Raw genomic sequence first — 22,942 nt, 5'->3', positions numbered from 1 at the left:
TATTTCCTGAATTAAGTTTTTTTTTTTAAGTACCACAGAGTAAAAAGAAATGTGATGAAAGTCAGTGCTGTATTAAAATAGAGTAGTGAAGAAAAAGCCAGCACTACTCTAGTCTTGATTAAGATTAATATTTACCAAAGTAGTATTGGCAAGACAAAATTATTCTTTTGAACTTTCATTGGATGAAAGTAAACTCAATATATCAAACAGATGAATTTACAAATGGAAAAATAATAAAGTACGTCACCACAATAGTACATCCCTCGGTCATGTACTGTGGAGGAAGGATTATGACTTGGAAGTATGTAGTTAAGTCGAGGCCTCGAAGAGATTAAGTTCATTTGGGATTTGGCACTGAACAAAAGCAAGCTGTGGATTTAGATTTTAAACCAAAGTGTTTTCCTGATGTTAATTAAAGTGCTTTTGGCTTTCAGTGATCAAAGACTAATCTTGCTATGATCAAAGACGTACCCCAAGATTTAAACTACTTTACTCAGGTTTCAACAAAAAAAAATAGTTGAGCAAGTCATCAGCTTTGAACCCAATGAAGGTACACTTGGAAATCTGGAGCTGAAACAGTTAAATAGTGGGCAGGACGGATAAAGCCGCACCCTGCAAACAATGCTACAGGATGGATTCACAAGGAAGCTGGGCATAACTACAGAGAAGAAATTAACACAAACAGGTTATGCAAACAAGTATTAAATGAAGATATCTGCAATCATCAGCATTGTAATACCCTGACTAAAATGTGCCAAAACAAGCAGAACTCTCATCAAGCATGCTCATTTGCACTCATAACAACCCTATACCTTTGCTCTGAAGGGCACTGCATTTTTACCTACACAGAAAATGTAAGTGGTATTTTTATCTTGAAATGTACGAGTTGATCTTCAATTATTGCATGGAAATGTCATTTTCCATGACTCACTACTGTATTCCAATACAAATATGATGGGCTGTTGCTATAGCTACAGGAAATAGGTCATACCAGAAATTATTTTCATAGTTGGGAACAGCATTACTTATTGAGTGAAGGCTTATGGATACTATGAGCAGTTAAACCAAACCTACAGTAACTCCAGGCTGGCACAATGGTTATATTATCAGTTGCTCAACATGCCACCAAAATTAATAACGTTACAAAAGAAAATGTAAAATATGCTCCCAAGGACACTAGGACTACAGCAGACATTCTGTGACTCATTGTCCATCAGGGACAGTTACTGTATACTAATATTTCATATTCAAACTCTGCTCTCACTTCATATAAGCAATTAGCATCTGCGCTGGTGTAATGCTGCCCCTCTGCTCAGGAGGGTACTCTTTGTACCAGTATTTTAATTGTAATATGTTAGGCCATTATCTAAATGTGTGTGTGTGTCATTGGGCGCCTGGTACCGCAAGGTATTTTGGTTGCAACAGACAGGCAAGTCAGTGGCCAATTCCCTTCCCCAATTACTGTCTAATCCCATCGACTCAGTAACCCCGGGGGTGAAGAGATAAGCACATTTTTTTTCAACTGTATAGTCAGCAACAGCTGCTTTAATGAACTTTCTGAAAAACTATATATGATCTTTCCCTATACCTTTTCAGGTTTTAATTACTGGTTTAGTTAGAGGCGATTGGAAAAATCTTAAAACAGTGTGAAAAGTAATCAGTATCATCCCCATTCAGCCTCTGGAAAATTCCTTTGCAACCTGAATGACAAATAATTTTTTTAAAACGCGCTGATTTTTGAAAGCACTGCTAAGTTCAATCTAAATTTATTGCAAACTTTATGTCCTCAATCAAACTTCTAACACATGAAGGATGAGATTACGACTTCCAGTCGAGAGTTTACACTTAAGAGGAGCAATTTCTTAGGTCAGCAAGTGTTGGATGTTGGATAAAAATAATGCAGTTTTAAACTGTCAGTGTGAATTCCCCACTGATCACACATCAGAAAAGGCGCAGCTAATAATTAGCATGCAAATTAAGCATATGCAAATCTGTGCTGAGCTGGAGCAGCAGTAAGGGCATTAACGTATTAACGCTCTGGTAGCACCGGCTGACAGCGTTAACTGGCCCTGCGCAAATTTCTGCCCCGAAACTTTAAGGAACTCAATATAAACAATCCAATATGTCAGAGTGAAGAATAAGTGAAGAAAAGGGCCACGAACTTCAGAGATGAGGTCATGTGGGCCCTCCTTGATGAGGTGGAGTAGAGATGAGACAGCCTACTAGGGACACCAGGACGGAGGGCTCCCCTGTACGTGAAAGAGGTGGCATGGAGGGAGGTATCCAAGGCTGAGTGATTCTATATTTTGGGGAACCAGTATCAGAAAAGGTACAGTTGGCCATAATGCCTCTCGACTACGAAAGGAAATGAAAATAAACCATCAGTATGTGCGCATGCGTGGACAGAATCAGGCTTGGCTGTGCCGCCCAACACAATCTGAAAAACCTGCCAACAATCGCAGTCAAGTCTTGCATATAATGAATGACTACTTGGGTATAGTAGGGCTCTGACCACACATGAAACTATACATCAGCAAGACACAGCACCTTGAGGGGGTGGGGGAAAAGAGAGGGCGAGCGATCCATCGAGGGGGAGGAGGAGGAGAGAGGGCGAGCGATCCATCGGGGGGGGGGGGGCCGCGGGGCGGAAGAGCGCGAGCGATCCATCGGGGGGGGGGGGGGGAAAGAGATAGGGCGATCGATCCATCGGGGGGGGGGGGGGGAAGAGAGGAGGAGAGGGCGAGCGCGATCCATCGAGGGGGGGGGGGGGGGGGAAGAGAGAAGAGGGCGAGAGCGCAAGCGATCCATCGGGGGGGGGGGGGGGGGGGAGGGCGAGCGCGATCCATCGAGGGGGGGGGGGGGGGAGAGAGAAGAGGGCGAGAGCCCAAGCAATCCATCGGGGGGGGGGGGGGGGGGGGGGGAGGAGAGAGAGAGAGAGAGCAAGCGATCCATCGGGGGGGGGGGGGGGGGGGGGGGAGAAAGAGGGCGAGCGCGATCCATCGAGGGGGGGGGGGGGAGAGAGCGCAAGCGATCCATCGAGGGGGGGGGGGGGGGGGAAGAGAGCGCAAGCGATCCATCGAGGGGGGGGGGGAGAGAGAGCGCAAGCGATCCATCGAGGGGAGGGGGGGGGGGAGAGAGAGAGCGCAAGCGATCCATCGGGGGGGGGGGGGGGAGAGAGAGCGCAAGCGATCCATCGAGGGGGGGGGGGGGGGGAGAGAGCGCAAGCGATCCATCGGGGGGGGGGGGGAGAAAGAGAGCGCAAGCGATCCATCGAGGGGGGGGGGGGGGGAGAGCGCGCAAGCGATCCATCGAGGAGGGGGGGGGGAGAGCGCAAGCGATCCATCGGGGGGGGGGGGGGGGGAAGAGAGAGAGAGAGAGAGAGAGAGAGAGAGAGAGAGAGAGATCAAGGGGGGAGAGAGAGAGAGATCGGGGGGAGAGAGAGAGAGAGAGAGAGAGAGAGCGAACGATCGATCGAGGGGGGAAGAGAGAGAGAGAGAGCGATCGATTGGGGGGGGGGGGGGGGGAAAGAGAGAGAGAGAGAGAGAGAGAGAGAGAGAGAGAGAGAGAGAGAGAGAGATCGATCGAGGGGGATAATGAAGAAAATAAAAGGAATATGAAAGGGAGGTGCAACATTATGCAGTGAAAAAGTTGTGCAGAAGTACAAATTAATGCTTGTTCAGATTGTGCCTGTGCACTTATAGCAGAGATCTGTGCAGGACAGCAAGACGGGGGCACTGATCCAAATCCATGGTGACGTAAATTCAGAGAATATCCAATTCCCTCGCCCCACCCAAACATCGGCATTCATTTGCAGCAGTTGCTATATTTAACATGGTCTTGCACTAATTATCCCTATTTTTCAGTTTCAACAATACGACAAAGATGTGTGCTGGAGTGTGTTGAAAATAACATTAGTCAGATAAGACGACTACAATGCAATTTTATGCTGCTCTCTCACTAGCACAAAAATAACAGGCCACACTGCACTCTCTTCTGACTGTTCAAATGCCAATTCCTCAGAAGCAGCTGTCAAATTTGGAGTGGTATCTCAACAATTGGCTAGACAGCTTTAACGTTCAGGTGAAACTGCCATTTTTTGATACAATGTAGTAATTCTGGAAAGCACTCAAACCCATCCACAATGCGAAATAGCAGATTTGATTAATCTAGTATAGACACCTTATTACAATGCAACATAAATCTGCAGTGCAAAGTAATATACTTTTAATGAATATTAAGATGCAAGAAGCAAAACATTTTACAAAAAAAGGTGACATCCATCTGGACAGATAAGTGAGAAATAACTAGTGTGTGGTTTACAAGGTAACTGGAATAACAATGACCTTGTTCTGTGCTTTGCACTGAACTCAAAATAAATACCATCCTTTTGATTTTGCATACCCCATCATTAGCTAGAATATAAATAGAGAAACAGAAAATCCATTTACAGCATCTTCGCAAATGTAACCATTGGTCACAAAAATACTCGTACTGTACATGAACCCACTTGGATTAAATACTCAATATTCTGAAGCTTCATTAAATGGTAGGCAAGTGATGTTGGATTGGTGCTCCAGTGTGCTGTCGCATGCAGTGTCATGATACAGGTTCACATCCATGAATTCCACTGCAGTGATCTCCCAATCTTAGGGAGGTAGATAACCTGCCCCATCAACTGGAAAATGCTATGTAGCTTTTAAGAATTCTTTGAAGAAATAACAAAGGATAGATGTGCAATGGGTGTGGTTCAGTAGGATCTGCAGAACACTTTTAATAAAGTACTGCATAAGAGATTAGCATAGTATAATATAAAAATAATGACATCCCTACAGTGACTACATTCCTAAAGTACTTCATTGACTGCAAAGCACTTTGGGATGTGCTGCTGAGGTCATGAAAGATGCTATATAAATTTAAATTCTTTCTAAATGACTTATTGCAAAGATAATGGCACATATAATGAAAATGCAATATGGTCAGTGAGAGATGGTTCAGGGTCAGAAAACAAAGTGTATGTAGGGAAGCTTTTCCAACTGGAAAGATGTAGTGAGTTATGATTCATAGTGGACATAATGCATAATAAATAAAAGCAACATACAGAAATAATTTGGACTTGGGAACTGAGGGAACAATATCAAAATGTGTTGCTGATGCCAATTTTTTTTTTGGGGGGGTGGGGGTTTACAAATTGTGGCAAGGACTGTGAAAGTATCCAGTGCATACACAGGTCAGCAGGAAAGGTACATAGGTGGAAGATGCAATGGGTCTAAAAGATACAGAAATATAAAATAATACATTTTGGAAGCAAGAACAGGGAAAGGAAACGCACCTTAAATAGTAAGATTTTAAATGGACCAGAGGAATAAAGGGACTTTGGTATGAAGATACACGGGTCAGTGAATGTGGCAGTGTAAGTCGATAAAACTATACAAGGTGCAAATGGAATCCTTGTACGAAAGCAAGATTTTACAATTTGAACCAATAGTAAAATGCTTGAAGCACATGAAAATTGAATATATGCTGGAAAATAAACCTGAGTCACTGGCAATTTTAATTTGAAGAACATCTTTCAGTCATTTCATAGTCTCATTCACATTCGATTCAATTTGTCACATTAATTCTATCGAAATCCATTTATACTGTATTTGTAAAGAAAACAATAATAAAAACATACAACAGTCATTTTGTTCATACTGTCAAGATTTGACAGACTATAACCCTCTAACAAGGGAATCCTAGAGCAAGTCTTGCATTGTAAGCCCAATTCTTACTCTTGGAACATTCACTTCTATTATCCATAGAAACAGCACACCTACATAGAGCATTTAACAGATTTAAAATGTTATGACAGCTCTCAAAGCACTGCTGATACACTGCGTGTAATTGGAGGCAGTGTATGACTCACATTGTGGTTGGCGGTCTTGCTTGACAAAGAACATGGGGGGGGGGGCAGAACTACCCTTCATATTAGTCACTTAAAAAAAAAGTTATGTTAGAAAGTTTTGAAATCAATTTGGTTAGCTTAAGGGTATAGTTTTGGAGATCTGAAAAAGACTATACTGAGAGTACAGGTTGGTTCTCTCTGGTCCGGAAACATCCGTGGTTCGCATTCATTTGGCCTGAATGAGAAGAGGGTTTATTGAAAAAAAGTTTCAATTGGCTGGAGCGGTTGTCAATCAGTGAGTGTGTTCGGCGATTGGCTGGAGCGGCTGTCAGTGAGTGTGTGCGCAGGTGCTGAGGGAGCCGCCCACAGGCTGCCAGCACGCGCGCGCACACACACACACACACACAGAGGTACTGGTAAGGTCCCGAGGGTGCTGGACCAGAGAGGTCCAACCTGTATCAGCCATTTTAGTGTCAAACTGGGGACAGAATATCCCCAACATACAACACTTGCGTTAGTGGTATTCTATATGGTAGAACCACCACCAATGTCAACATATCAATTGTATTGTGAATCAACATCACTCTGGTGCAACTGCAGCACTAGCCAGAGTCTGGAAATAGATCGCTTGCATGTGCTCTTGGCCAAGGAAGGAGCAGTGATAAGTGGGGAATTGTCTCATTTTCAGGGGCTACCAAGCTTATCTACTGCAAAACAAGTCACAATTAAAATTTCTTTGATGAATTTCAGTTTCAACTGTACACCAATGCTCATTCAAATGTTACCCATCACATTACACAAAATCTCCAATGTTAAAATGCCAATCGGTGATAGTCATATTTTACAGCACTGTACACCCCACAAAACCTGATGAGTTTGTGGATATTGACAGCTGTATGCACTAATTGGTTTTCCAAGATATCTTCAATGCCCAATAAACAAAAGGTGAATGGAATGCAATTTAACATTTTTTTTTAAAGACAACAGCAGTCACCAAATGGGGTCATCTCCCTCATTTTCTGGCATGGACATTGCTTTAAAGGCCAACATAAAGCAGCAAGTTAAATATTATACTAGATAACAATTAAATGTAATAGTCATTAGATTTTTGTTGTACCTCAGTTTCTGCTTTTCTCCACTCAATATCAGTTTGGAGTTCGTCAAAAAATGTCTAACCAGCTCATTTAAAATAGACTGCAGTCATCGGATGAGGTGAAGACTGTGAGGAGGGGTCATAATTTAAGCACACATAAAAATGAGGCATGTTGAGGCAAGTTATTATTCTACTGAAGAAGAGCCAGTGCCTGCCTTGTGATTCTAAGAACAGTGGAGTATCAGCACACAGCGTTCCGGAGTTCAAAGCACACAACCTCAAATCCTTTGGGACTATAAATTGCAATAAGCTAATTTGTGCACAGCTAATGTGGGCCTGCAAGTGGTGCGATAACACATCTCAGAGCCACAAGGATTCTCATTAACACGTCACAGCAACAGCACATTGGGCTGAAGTGTTTAGTATGGTTATGTCTCCATGGCATCAGGCACACAAAATAAATTTAGTTTGGCAAGTAAGGAGTCCCACATTACTGCATTTCATTTCTCTCAAATGCCCACTTATTGCTCGTTTCTCTAAACTCATTTCTGGTCTATCTCACTGTATGGTGCTGGAATTGGTTTGCTTCTTAAAAGGGGCAACTATAGTAAACAAAAATGTGACCATTTTATAAGGACTTTCACGCAACAGTAGTACAAAAAATGAAGTCCTAGGCTGATGAAAAATGTTAACTTGTGGACCTTACTAGATATAATCCTCTGGTTGCATGGACAGGAAACAGAAAGAACACAAAGATGATGATGATGATGAATGAGAGGGGATCTCATAGAAACATAAAATTCTGAGGATTGGACAGGTTAGATGCAGGAAGAATGTTCCCGATGTTGGGGAAGTCCAGAACCAGGGGTTACAGTCTAAGGGGTAAGCCATTTAGGACCTAGATGAAGAGAAACTTCTTCAGAGAATTGTGAACCTGTGGAATTCTCTGCCACAGAAAGTTGTTGAGGCCAGTTCGTTAGATATATTCAAAAGTGAGTTAGATGTGGTCCTTACGGCTAAAGGGATCAAGGGGTATGGAGAGAAAGCAGGAATGGGGTACTGAAGTTGCATGATCATATTGAATGGTGGTGCAGGCTCGAAGGGCTGAATGGCCAACTCATGCACCTATTTTCAATGTTTCTAACAGCTTCAAAATGCATGAGCAGCTCATATCACTTTTTTTTTTAAAAAAGCAGAAAAGTCTAAATTTCATGATATATTTTACACAGTAGGTACCATGAGAGTAAATGACCAGGTTAAGCAGCTTTTCTTTCCATCAAAACTCAAGTCTATGTCTGATTCTAAGAGGTCAAAAAATAGTAGCAAATGTTACAGAAACAAATGAAAGCATTTATCTTTCACCGAGGTAACCACAACTAGTAAAACCCTCATATCTTTGTTACTTGACTATTCCAGTGCTCTCTTGGCCAGCCTCCCATCTTCCACTCGCCATAAACTTGCTCATCCAAAACTCTCCGTATCTTAACTTGCATCAAGTCCTGTTCACCCATCACCTCTGATCGTTGACTTGCATTGGTTCCCAGTCTGGCAACGCCTCAATTTTAAAAAGTCTCATCCTCGTTTTCAAAAATCCCTCCATGGCCTTGCTCCTCCCCATCTCTAACATCTTCCAGCCCCACAACCCTTCGAGGTCTCTACGCTCCTCCAATTCTGGTCTCTTGCGCATCCCCAATTTTAATCACTCGACCATTAGTAGCTGTGCCTTCAGCAGCCTAGGCCCTAATCTCTGGAATTAACTCCCTAAACCTTTCCACCTCTCTCGCTCTTTCCTCTTTTAAGCCACACCTTAAAACCTACCTCTTTGACCAAGCTTTTGGTCACCTGTCCTAATCCCTCCTTATGTGGCTCAGTATGTCAAAACAATTTTGATAACGCTTTGTGAAGTACCTAGAAACATTTTACTACGCTAAAGGCGCTATATAAATGCATGTTGTTGTTGGAAAATACATATTTTTGGAAGACTAAAGATTTAGATTTGTGAATTCTAAATGTTAATAGGACCCACACACTGTTTGAATGATTCCACAGAAAAGTTAATCTTAAAAATGCAATGACTCTAATTATAGAGCAAGTCTTCATGCAAGCCAAGTACCAGAGAAAGAAAAAACATCTTGCTACTCCTACTGTGTCGCCTTTGTGCTGTTCAGTGGAATTGTACATAAATCAGCGTATTGCTACGTGCCAAGAATATGGGATTTTACAATGAGAAAATATGTATGCATGGCATTCATTAAAATTTAATATATTGAGTTCTCAAATGATTCGAATAGTCCAAAGCAACTAACAGGAATCAAAGCTGCTACAGCCATATGTTTAACCACAATTTACATCTCTATTCTGGATTTTAAAAAACTCATCTTCAGATATATCACAGATATTTTTCAGGAGCAATCATCACTTTATATGGGACATATAATTTCTTCATGAGATTGCCATCAGCAATCAGTATGAAAACTTTGCGAGAGAAAACCAGGCTCTCATCATTCCTACTCTAATGTGAAGCCACGTAAGAAACAAGCGTCGTGTCCCTTTAGTGATTCAACTGGTCAATTAATTAGTGTTTTATTAGTAAGTTGTACAGACCACGGAGATTTCTGTTTCCATCCCTTGAGTTAACTAATCACAGCCAGTGCATGATTGGCAGCACTACAACTGGCCACAGCATCCCTAGGCTAGAGAGGGGAAAATAAAATCAGCCAGGGTTTCTACTCGATTATTATCCAGGGGTCTTTGCTGGGACATGATACAGATGCTAAAATATGCAATATATGTAATACTTTTTATCTATCACTTTAGAAAAGATGTTCAAGATGCAAATAATGGTTTAATCTTCCCAAAGTTGGAAATTTCACCCAATCTTTGGGTTCTGAGGATTTCCAACTCCTAGGACTGATTTTTGTGGGGAAATTCATTGCAGGTATTTCTAACATTAAACTATTAGTTTTAGGGGTAAGCTTAACAATTTTAGCTACATTTATTTAATTCTTATGGGTTTTTTTTTTAAATCAACATCTGACTGGGTGAAAAATCGCATCGGTGGCTGAAACTGCTTTGGAAGAAAGTAAATTGAGAAAATATATTCACAAGTGCATATAAGGTTATAAACTTAGATTTATCAATATAGATGTTCACCCAGATCACCACACAATTGTATTTTTCCAAGATAGTAGGTGGTCTGACTTGATTGTCAGACAGCCTTTTCCCCATCTCCAATAATTTTATAACTAATAAACAAAAGTATACAATGAAAGTGAAAAAACACTAAGGCCCATATGATTTTTCTCCCAAACTGCTCACAGCAGTGTCCAGATTCAGGTTTTATTCCTGGTGACTCCAGGACACTCCTGGAAGGTTGAAATCCTTGCTGGAGGCCAACATTGGGTTCCCATTGGTGGAAGGTTAGAGAACCATAGAACTCAGGTTTAAGGTGATTGGCAAAAGAATCAAAGAAGACATAAGAAAAAACGTTTTTACGCAGCAAGTAGTTAGGATCTGGAATGCACTGCCTGAAAGGGTGGTGGAGGCAGATTTAATTGTGGCTTTCAAAAGGGAATTGGATAAGTACCTGAGAGAAAATAATTTTCAGGGCTATGGGGAAAGGGCAGGGGAGTGCCCTTGCAGAGAGCCAGCACGGAATTGACGGGCCGAATAAGAACTAAGAAATAGGAGCAGGAGTAGGCCATTTGACCCCTTGAGCCTGCTCCGCCATTCAATAAAATCATGGCTGATCTGATCATGGACTCAGCTCCACTTCCCTGCCCGCTCCCCATAACCCCTTATCCCCTTATCACTTAAAAATCTGTCTATGTACACCTTAAATATATTCAATGACCCAGTCTCCACAGCTCTTTGGGGCAGAGAATTCCACAGATTTACAACCGAGAGGAGAAATTCCTCCTTAACTCAGTTTTAAATGGGTGGGCCCTTATTCTGAGACTATGCCCCCTAGTTCTAGTTTCTCCTATGAGTGGAAATATCCTCACTGAATCCACCTCGTCAAGCCCCCTCATTTTCTTATGTTTCGATAAGATCACACCTCATTCTTCTGAACTCCAATGAGTACAGGCCCAACCCGTCTTCATAAGTCAACCCCCTCATCTCCAGAATCAACCTAGTAAACCTTCTCTGAACTGCCTCCAATGCAAGTATATCCTTTCTTAAATACGGAGACCAAAACTGTAGGCTGTACTTTAGGTGTAGCCTCACCAATACCCTGTACAGTTGTAGCAGGACTTCTCTGCTTTTATACTGTATCCCCCTTGCAATAAAGGCCAACATTCCACTTGCCTTCCTGATTATTTGTTGTACCTGCATACTAACTTTTTGTGTTTCATGCACAAGGACACCCAGGTCCCTCTGTATTGCAGCACTTTGCAATTTTTCTCCATTTAAAAAATAATTTGCTTTTCTATTCTTTCTGCCAAAGTGAATAAACTCACATTTTCCGACATTATATTCCATCTGCCAACTTTTTGCCCACTCAGTTAGCTTGTCTATATCCCTTTGCAGATTTTGTGTCCCCTCCTCACAATTTGCTTTCCCACCCATCTTTGTATCTTCAGCAAACTTGGCTACATTACACTCGGTCCCTTCATCCAAGTCATTAATATAGATTGCAAATAGTTGAGGCCCCAGCACCGATCCCTGCAGCACTCCACTAGTTACTGTATGCCAACCGGAAAATTACCTATTTGCCAATCCATTATCCATGCTAATATATTACCCCCAACTCCATGAACTTTCATCTTGTGCAGTAACCTTGTATGTGGCACCTTATCAAATGCCTTCTGGAAATCCAAATACACCACATCCACTGGTTCCCCTTATCCACCCTGCTTGTTACATCCTCAAAGAACTCCAGCAAATTTGTCAAACATGATTTCCCTTGCATAAAACCATGTTGACTCGGCTTGATTGAACTATGCTTTTCCAAATGTCCTGCTACTACTTCCTTAATAATGGACTCCAGCATTTTCCCAACTATAGATGTTAGGCTAACTGGCCTATAGTTTCCTGCTTTGTCTGCCTCCTTTTTTTTTCAAAAAAGGGGAGGCGTAACATTTGCTGTTTTCCAATCCGCTGGGACCTTCCCAGAATCCAAGGAATTTTGGTAAATTACAACCAACGCATCCATTCTCTCTGCAGCCACTTCTTTTAAGAGAGGGGACCTCATAGAAATATTTAAAATTCTGACGGGGTTAGACAGGTTAGATGCAGGAAAAATGTTCCCAATGTTGGGGAAGTCCAGAACCAGAGGTCACAGTCTAAGGATAAGGGGTAAGCCATTTAGGACCGAGATGCGGAGGAACTTCTTCACCCAGAGAGTGGTGAACCTGTGGAATTCTCTACCACAGAAAGTTGTTGAGGCCAATTCACTAAATATATTCAAAAAGGAGTTAGATGAGGTCCTTACTACTAGGGGGATCAAGGGGTATGGCGAGAAAGCAGGAATGGGGTACTGAAGTTGAATGTTCAGCCATGAACTCATTGAATGGCAGTGCAGGCTAGAAGGGCCGAATGGCCTACTCCTGCACCTATTTTCTATGTTTCTAAGACCCTAGGGTGCAAGCCATCAGGACTTGTCAACCTTTAGTCCCATTATTTTATTGAGTACTCCTTAATTAGTGATAGTATTAAGTTCCTCCCTCCCTATAGTCCCTTGATTATTCACTATTGGGATCTTTTTAGTGTTTTCTACCGCTAAGACCGATACAAAATGTGTTTAACGTCTCTGCCATTTCCCAGTTCCCTATTATTAATTGTCCCGTCTCATCTTCTAAGGGACCTACATTTACTTTAGCCACTCTTTTCCTTTTTATATACTTGTAGAAACGCTTACCATCTGTTTTTATATGTCGTGCTAGTTTACTTTCATAATCTATCTTCCCTTTCCTTATTTTTTTTTAGTCGTCCTTTGTTGGCTTTTAAACATTATCCAATCCTCTGGTCTCCCACTAGTTTTGGCCACTTTGTATGCCGTTGTGTTCAATTTGATACCCTCCTTTATTTCCTTAGTTAGCCACAGATGGTTATCCCTTCTCTTACAGTCCTTCTTTCTCATTGGAATATATTTATGTTGAGTGTTATGAAATATCTCCTTAAATGTCCACCACTGCTCATCAACTTTACTCGATTTTCCCAGTCCACTTCAGCCAATTCTGCCTTCATACCTCTGTAATATCCTTTATTTAAGCTTAGGACATGGTGCGAGATCCAACTTTCTCAACCTCCAACTAAATTTGAAATTCAACCATGCTATGGTCACTCATTCCAAGAGGATCCTTTATTAGGAGATAGTTTATTAATCCTGTCTCATTACACAGGACCATATCTAAAGATAGCCTGTTCCCTGCTTGGTTGCGCAACATACTGTTCAAGGAAACTATCCCGGATGCACTCTATGAACTCTTCAAGGCTACCCTGGCCAATTTGATTTGTCCAATCAATATGAAGGTTAAAATCGCCCATGATTATTGCCGTTCATTTTTTACAAACCTCCATTATTTCTTGATTTATACTCCGTCCAACAGTGTAGCTATTTTTAGGGGGCCTATAGACTATGCCCAGCAGTGACTTTTTCCCCTTATTATTCCTTATCTCCACCCAAACTGATTCAACATCTTGCTCTTTTGAGCCAATATCGTTTCTCATTATCGCACTGATCTCAGAGGAACATAGAAAATAGGTGCAGGAGTAGGCCATTTGGCTCTTCGAGCCTGCACCGCCATTCAATAAGATCATGGCTGATCATTCCTTCAGTACCCCTTTCCTGCTTTCTCTCCATATCCCTTGATCCCCTTAACCGTAAGGGCCATATCTAACTCCCTCTTGAATATATCCAATGAACTGGCATCAACAACACTCTGCAGCAGGGAATTCCATAGGTTTACAACTCTGAGTGAAGAAATTTCTCCTCATCTCAGTCCTAAATAGCCTACCCCTTATCCCAAGACTGTCTCCTGGTTCTGGACTTCCCCAACATCGGGAACATTCTTCCCGAATCTAACCTGTCCAGTCCCGTCAGAATCTTATATATTTCTATGAGATCCCCTCACATCCTTCTAAACTCCAGTGAATTAAAGGCTCAGTTGATCCAGTCGCTCCTCATATGACAGCCCAGCCATCCCTGGAATCAGCCTGGTGAACCTTCGCTGCACTCCCTCAATAGCAAGAATGTCCTTCCTCAGACTAGGAGACTAAAACTGAACACAATATTCCAGGTGAGGCCTCACTAAGGCCCTGTATAACTGCATTAAGACCTCCCTGCTCCTATATTCAAATCCCCTAGTTATGAAGGCCAACATACCATTTGCCTACTTTACCTGTATGCCCACTTTGTGACTGATGAACCATGACACCCAGGTCTCGTTGCACCTCCCCTTTTCCTAATCTGCACCCATTAAGATAATATTCTGCCTTCGTGTTTTTGCCCTCAAAATGGATAACCTCACATTTATCCACATTATACTGCATCTGCCATGCATTTGCCCACTCACCTAACCTATCCAAGTCACCCTGCAGCCTCTTAGCGTCCTCCTCACAGCTCACACCGCCACCCAGTTTAGTGTCATCCGCAAACTTGGAGATATTACACTCTATTCCTTCATCTAAATCATTAATGTATATTGTAAAGAGCTGGGGTCCCAGCACTGAGCCCTGCGGCACTCCACTAGTCACTGTCTGCTATTCTGAAAAGGACCCGTTTATCCCGACTCTCTGCTTCCTGTTTGCCAACCAGTTCTCTATCCACGCTAGTACATTACCCCCAATACCATGCGCTTTGATTTTGCACACTAATTTCGTGTGCGAGACCTTGTCAAAAGCCTTTTGAAAGTCCAAATACACATCCATTGGTTCTCCCTTGTCCACTCTGCTAGTTACATCCTCAAAAAATTCCAGAAGATTCGTCAAGCATGATTTCCCTTTCATAAATCCTGTTACTGCTTTCCAAATGTGCTGCTATTTCATCCTTAATGATTGATTCCAACATTTTCCCCACTACTGATGTCAGGCTAACCAGTCTATAATTACCCATTTTCTCTCTCCCTCCTTTTTTAAAAAGTGGTGTTACATTAGCTACCCTCCAGTCCATAGGAACTGATCCAGAGTCGATAGACTGTTGGAAAATGATCACCAATGCATCCACTATTTCTAGGGCCACTTCCTTAAGTACTCTGGGATGCAGACTATCAGGCTCCGGGGATTCATTAGCTTTCAATCCCATCAATTTCCATAACACAATTTCCCACCTAATAAGGATATCCTTCAGTTCCTCCTCCTCTCTAGACCCACTGTCCCCTAGCATATTTGGAAGGTTATTTGTGTCTTCCTTCATGAAGACAGAACCGAAATATTGGTTCAATTGGTCTGTCGTTTCTTTGTTCCCTATTATAAATTCACCTGAATCAGACTGCAAGGAACCTACGTTTGTCTTCACTAATCTTTTTCTTTTCACATATTTATAGAAGCTTTTGCAGTCAGTTTTTATGTTCCTTGCAAGCTTCCTCTCAAACTCTATTTTCCTCCTCTTAATTAAACCCTTAGTCCCCCTCTGTTGAATTCTAAATTTCTCCCAGTCCTCAGGTTTGTTGCTTTTTCTAGCCAATTTATGTGCCTCTTCCTTGGCTTTAAACACTTTCCTTAATTTCCCTCGTTAGCCATGGTTGAGCCACCTCCCCAGTTTTATTTTTACTCCAGACAGGGATGTACAATTGCTGAAGTTCATCCATGTGATCTTTAAATGTTTGCCATTGCTTATCCACCGTCAACCGTTTAAGTATCATTTGCCAGTCTAATCTAGCCAATTCACGCCTCATACCGTCGAAGTTAACTTTCTTTAAGTTCAGGACCCTAGTTTCCGAATTAACTTGGTCACTCTCCATCTTAATAAGGAATTCTACCATATTATGGTCACTTTTCCCCCAAGGGGCCTCACACAACAAGATTGCTAATTAGTCCCTTCTCATTACACATCACCCAGTCTAGGGTGGCCAGCTCCCTGGTTGGTTCCTCAACATATTGGTCTGGAAAACCATCCCTAATACACTCCAGGAAATCCTCCTCCACCACATTGCTACCAGTTAGGTTAGCCCAATCAATATGTAGATTAAAGTCGCCCATGATTACTGCTGTACCTTTATTGCACACATCTCTTATTTCTTGTTTGATGCTGTCCCCAACCTCACTACTACTATTTGGTGGTCTATACACAACTCCCACTAGCCCTTTGGAATTTCGCAGCTCCACCCATACTGATTCCACATCATCCAGGCTAATGTCCTTCCTTACAATTGCATTGATTTCCTCTTTAACCAGCAACGGCACCCCACCTCCTTTTCCTTTCTGTCTAATCTTCCTAAATGCTGAATACCCTTGGATGTTGAGTTCCCAGCCTTGGTCACCCTGGAGCCATGTCTCCGTGATGCCAATCACATCGTATCCGTTAGCTGCTATCTGCGCAGTTAATTCATCCACCTTATTCCAAATACTTTATTAACAGAGCTACCCCACCGCCTTTTCCTTTCGGTCTGTCCTTCCGAATTGTCAAATACCCCTGAATATTTAGTTCCCAGTCTTGGTCATCTTGCAGCCATGTCTCTGTAATGGCCATCAGATCATACCCATTTGTAACTATTTGTGGCGTCAACTCAACTATTTTGTTACGAATGCAAATGGCCGCTTTCTGTTGCTGTAACCATTCTATGATTCTATTGGATGTGAATAATCAAGTCTGCCTGTGATACCCTCTTTGGTAGAGCAAGACTGCTAACACTCGCAGTATAAGCTCGCAGGTAAAGAATGAATGTGGTTCGGCACCAAAGTGCAGCCAGCACCCTTGTAACTGTACTACAATGTGAGTCAACACTTTGAAGACAGCAGGAGAGAAAATGGGGGGGAAAAATTAGTGCTGAATATTTAAATGAGTTTGCAAACTGTTTCAGTTTGTTGGTAATAAGTGTCAATCCTAATAGTTTCATAATGTTGACATATTCTGCTCTTCTTCCGCCACGAAGACAGTGACTCCTTTCCTCCTTTGCAGCTGCCATGTATTTCCTTGCCCCTTTTTCATTTGATTGATAATTCCGACCGTGTGAACAGAAATAGGACAAAAAAAATTCTGAATGTCGCTGGTGACGGATGGCAGAGGGGGTTCTGGAAGAGAGGGGTGAAAGTAGAATAGCAACTGCCCCAATTAGCTCGGGGGAGGGGGAGCAACAACAATCCACGCAGCATGGCATTAGGACGTGTGTGTTGGGGTGATGAAATATACAGCAGGACCTGGCGAGAGGAGAGTGGAGGACAGAAACCTTGAGCCGGGGGGGGGATCTACGCTCAGCGACTGCTGCCTCTCTTCCCTTCTCAGCGAGCGGGGTCCAGGGCTCAGCAGCAGCTGCCAGCATCATCGCCCAGATGTTTAGGGGGCGGAAACAGAGGCCTGAGTCGGGCCTGGAGCCACCAGTTTGCTCAGCTCTATCCCACCATTACTAGACGGTATATTTTGCTGGTTTCTTTAAATCCCGGGAGTTATTCATGGCGGAACTTTTGAAATCTTCTCGCGGATCCCCAGTTGAGAACCCTTGGTCTCCCAAAAAGTAGGAAATTAAAAATAATTTTCTTGAGAATTTTTCTGAAACATTTCCGAAAGGAAATCAAATATCTGGTCATCAGAAGAGCCACCAGGGGCAAGTCCATACCTGCATCTCTTTCTCTCCATATTTCTGTGGGTTCCTGCTCCCATGGCTCTTTCTTCGAAGTTTCTTCAGCTCTGCCTGGCACTTTTCCAGTGACTCCAGCCTGGCTTTGTGTTCGGCTTGATACTTCTTCAATGTTGCCTAAAGGGAAAAATGTAAATAAAAATAAGTTAAAACTGCCAATGGTGACAATATTACTGAAACAACAAGAAGGAGGCCTGCATTTGTTGTGGGATAATAAAGTAGAAGGTACATGGAGTAAAAGGCAAGATTTTTTTTTTTAAAGTCAGTAAGCAATTATGGTTTTAATTTCAAAACTTAAAAAAAAAAATTCATTCATGGGATGTGGGCATCGCTGGCATTTATTGCCCATCCCAATGCTCAATGTGAGTTCAATTTGTCTTCTAATGATTCCTGACACACTGATCGGTCAGCTATATATTATGAGGTTTATCAGTTCACACCCACCAGTAAAATATGAGAGAGAACCTGTTCTGGCTTTCTAAACCAGACAAGATATGATAAGGCTTTGGTTTGCCAATAATAGTAGTCACATCTTGTTCTATTACCCATTATGCAGTAAGGTTTGAATCCAACTAAAGATAGGAGACTTGAAGGAACAATCCTAAGGAGGCTCCTGTGAAGCACCTTGCAGCATTTTATTACGTTAAGGTGCTATATAAATGCAAGTTGCTGTTGTTGGTGTTGAGGCCAAGTAATGAGAATTGCATTTCTGGCAGTGGACATTGAAAACATGCCAGACTTTCTCCCCCCCCACCCTCAACCCCCCCAACATAAACTACTGGAAGTGAACTAATTCTTCAAGGCACATGAGCTGTGTAATGTACATTTATTAAGATTTTGACTGGCAGTGTGAGGAAGTCCCTGAGCAGCAAACAAAGGCTGTCGCAAACAGTCTACAAATTTGACTACATTTATTGAAATGGAATTGCCTCTGCAACTTGAGACAGTATAATGTCTGCCATGACATTTTATTGTTTGCATTCAGCACTAAGATTAGTAAATTAGTATTGTTTATATGTTATACCCAATTTCAAAAGCAGGTTCACTGAAATTTAAATTTATCTGAATCAAAAGATACGTTTCTGATGCCAGTGATTCAGACAAACAGAATAAAAGTTTTAAAAGATTAATGTCAAGAAAGTGCAAAACACACAAAACATAATGGGTCTATGAACTCAAATGCGTGCCTCTGTCTAGGTATGAGCATCCAACTTTGTCCACATGCTACATCAATTAAAATGTTTGGGTTAATGAAAGTGAATCACATGCTAGCTTACCAGCTGAATAATACAGAAAAAGCTGCAATGACTGGATTGGATGAAATAATGTCACGTCAGCAACTGTGACCGGTGCAAAATTTAATTAAAATGTCTAAAGCCCATCATTCCAGAATGGCATTGCAACTATTCACATTGCAGCAGCTTACAGTACATCTGCAGTGTCTGCCAAAAGCACCTGCTTTGGCAGAGAACTTTTCCCAAAAGCCAATATGGAGCCAGAATTTTTAGGGGAAGATAGTCCAGGAACCAAGTCTGCCTGAAAAAACTTCCCCAACCACCACTATTTCCTTATAAATGACAGGTGAATAAGGAACATTTTCAACGCTGTAATTCAACCCTCGAGTTCATAACACTTATACAATCTGAACCACTATTAGATTTCAATCTTGTAATCAGTTCATGTCATCTGTTTATTTTGCATTTGAAGACATCAGTTTTTTTTTGCTGTAATACGATAAAAAGTGAACTCAAAGATTAATATGAACTTATTAATCAAATGGTGTGACAGCACAGAATTCAGCCCAAAACTTACACTTAAATATTTGGCATCTAATTCAACCTTCTGCTCCAGTTGCGTCAGCAGCTCACCATGGAACACTTTCAACTGCAACAGCAAGAAAACGTCAGCTGTATGACTTACAACATTCAATTTTAATAATGTCAAGAGCACAAGAATCCCCCTGAACACCCACACACATATACTCGCACACACCCACGCTGCGGAGACACTGATTGTACCTTGCATCCGCAGATTAATCATGTGCAAGTGATGCTTCCCTCCTCCATGAGTTCAGCTCCTTAAAAGCTATAATTTTACCACACACATACACAGTCTCTCAACACTGATTAACTTGGATTTTTACCCTGTCAACTGAGGTGCAGATTACAATTCTATTTCACCTCTCTTCCCCCTAATCAAGAATTACATATTGATTATTAAATATCTCAAAAAGGGAAAAGATAATCATTTTGATTCGTACTGGATTGAAATAAAACTGCTATACAGCAGGCAGGATTTTAATTTTCTGGCTAAATGTCAAACACATTTCTCTCAACAGGCAAATAGGATTTGAACACAGATGAGAGTGTCTAATCTGGCAAAAGTATATTCATTTTTAGCTATTTCAGCTAACAGAAGTATCCCCTTCACAAGAATAAACAGAACAGAATTTAAATCACTTGACAGAAACCTTTGCTCATCGGGTACAAGCTCGTGAATTAAACCGTGTGCTCACACTACCTTAAAAGGAATACTCACCATTTCTTCAAGCTGGATCTGAATCTGCCTGTGGACCTCTGCCATCTGGAACAAAACATCCCCTGCAAAATAACAAACTGCAGCTAAAATAACTATTTCTACCATTTTAGAACAGACAAGTGCAGCATCCACACAACATATGATTAAGGCAGTTGGGCTCCAAAAAAGGTGCCAATACTGAACAAAAGTCTAACCAAGAATCTACATTTTAAACCGGGCTCGTTTGTTTTTTTTAAATAAACAGTTTTTTCACTTACATTTTCTATTTTCCCTCCCAAGTAACTATGACTTCTATCCTTGATCCAAGAGGTTAGTGGCACACAGCCTTCAGGCATCCCCATAGATTTCATCAACGGCACTCTAACTGGCTCACGAAGAGGTAAGAGTTTTGCATTTGGAAAGGTGACAATTAATGTTGCAAATCTAAACCTGTAATTTAGACTGTTCAGACATGCTCAAAACTAATTCTGAGCCACTCCTGCCCCCTTAACCCCCCGCCCCCCCTTTACTGAAGCTGTGTTATACAGTACCCTCACTCAGAATACACTTCCTGAAACTGTAACATTAAGCTCACCCAATCAAGATAGGATATACCACATGTGTAACAGCTTGGGGAGGAGAGAAGGGAAACTCACTGCCTTTATTACAGCACTTGTAACAACCATATGGAATGGAACTCATCACTGAAAAGCCAGACCAGAAACTTAAATATATATAAATATGCAACATATGACAATGTATTTAAAATTACACACTAAAGAATCTAATTTTGATACAATTTTAAAATGTTATAGAAATGCTGATCCAAAGGGCTTTGCACAAATGGTCTGATCCTCAACATACTGGAAGACATAGGGACATGAAAGTGATGAAATACCTTTAGGATCCTATCCCGATCATCAAAGCTAGTCAGTACAAGTGTGGAAATAACTACCATGCAGCACCTACAGAACTTAGAAACTTATTCAACAGACTAGTAACACAGATACCATTATGGTAGTTTGTGTGTGACACAGTTTAGTTCCTTTAGATTGTTATATTTCAGAGTGTAAGAAAGCACATATTGCAATTTGGTTCAAGTTTTTTCCAACTATGATAGTAGATTCTCCAACAATGCTTTCACATTATCGGAGTGCGATTTACAGCCGACTTGCAGTTCCCCCTCAGTTAACACTTCCTGAAACAAACAAACTGATATCTACACAGCTGACAGTAACGCAGACCAACATTTTGCCATCAGACTAACCTCCTCCCTCTGTGGCCCACTAAACACACTAACCAGTTCACTGCATCAGCATGCTGGTGTAGCATACAATGTGAGCACTCAGGAATAGATGGGTCAAGCTCAGCAATACCAATTTTAAGCCTTTAACTTGGACAAAAAAAAACTCCAGTCAATACTAATGGTGAACATAATTATTGAACTTAAATATTGAACTTGCTTTACATTGCAATAGAAAGGTACTCTTGAAGATGTCATCGAATCCAAGACCTTTTACAAGAGCACCTGTAGGCTCCCATGGGCAGGCAAGAAATTGTGAAAATGCCTCAAACACTTTCAGCTTCACAAACTGGACCTGGAAGCTAGACAGCTCACAAACCCATCAGAATATGGGGCCAGAGCCTCTAAAATGAGCACACTACACTCCCAACAGAGGCCCAGGAACACCCTTCAGTAGTCCGTGACTCCCTGTAAAACCCACAGGACCCCTTTTCCCAATCTAATACTCCCATTCACCGTGGGTGGAATCCAACTGGTAGAAGAAAGGTGTCATCAGACTAGGTCAGTTCCTCAACAGGGGATAGCTAGTGTAGAAATTCCATCTCCCCAAACATGACCAGTATCAATATATGGTTACTCCACTCCTCAACCGACCCAGTGAACAGATCTCCACCTTTTGCTCCAGTTAACAAATTAGAAAACCAGAGGGATATCTAGAAATGAAACTTGGGTCACCAGATGGAAAAGGATTGGAGACAGATATGAAAGCAAGCCTTCACAACTACCACCAGTAGCAGAATACAAGAGGATCAGTTTAAAATAATGCATTGAGAGCACTGCATTGCAGAGATAGTTCAAAAATGCCACCCTCCCTAGAAGATAAACTACTGAAGGAGTGGAGGTCAGAAATGCAGACTGCAACACATATTCTGGTCAGTAGTCTGGACAGGACTCCGGAAGGCCAGAGAACATGATGTAACTCAATTCCCACAGGCTGAGCCTGGGCCTATTGGACCTATCCTCTATGAAAAAAAGTTCTCCAACCAATTCTTCAGCTGATGTCACGGTTAGCCACAAGATAATGTATTCTCCTTCCCCACAACAAACACGTGGGTGAAATACTTGTGGGACATACACCAGTCAGCATGGGAACGTATGAAGCGTCTCTGGAAGATCCAAGCAGGCTGGAGCCTTTTCCTAGAATCCTACTTTACCCAGATCTTCCCACCCACACCACAGGAAAGAAATAAAGGGCCGGATTTTCGGCTTTGATGATGTCAGGCGGCAGGGTGGTAAAGTTTGCACCCGGGAACAGGTTGCGCCTCAAGTCAGCAAAATTGGGGCTCCCCCCCCACCGTCCTGATTCTGGGACGCAGCGCTAAGGGAGGCGTTGTACACCTCTTGGGGATGAGCTGGGCCAGGAGCGCTCAGAGAAATGCCTGGGGAGAAACTCCACACACATAAAACAT

The 22,942-nt window shown here is 42.0% G+C and overlaps 1 protein-coding gene across 7 annotated transcripts in view; it reads right to left on the bottom strand.

Annotated features, from left to right (window-relative positions):
* The window catches only part of LOC139226793 (BAR/IMD domain-containing adapter protein 2-like), a 112,108-nt gene that overhangs the window by 30,093 nt on the left and 59,073 nt on the right, over nucleotides 1-22,942 (bottom strand). For all 7 annotated transcript variants that reach the window (XM_070857810.1, XM_070857812.1, XM_070857814.1 and 4 more), the window contains 3 exons: nucleotides 20,252-20,313; nucleotides 19,526-19,597; nucleotides 17,693-17,830 (listed from right to left, as the gene is read on the bottom strand). In XM_070857810.1, the coding sequence (XP_070713911.1) occupies nucleotides 17,693-17,830; nucleotides 19,526-19,597; nucleotides 20,252-20,313 (272 nt within the window). The remainder of the gene's footprint in view (nucleotides 1-17,692; nucleotides 17,831-19,525; nucleotides 19,598-20,251; nucleotides 20,314-22,942) is intronic.

Source organism: Pristiophorus japonicus, chromosome 16, assembly GCF_044704955.1.
Source record: "Pristiophorus japonicus isolate sPriJap1 chromosome 16, sPriJap1.hap1, whole genome shotgun sequence".
Classification (NCBI taxonomy): Eukaryota; Metazoa; Chordata; class Chondrichthyes; family Pristiophoridae; genus Pristiophorus; species Pristiophorus japonicus.
This window is presented reverse-complemented; position numbering and strand designations above follow the sequence as displayed.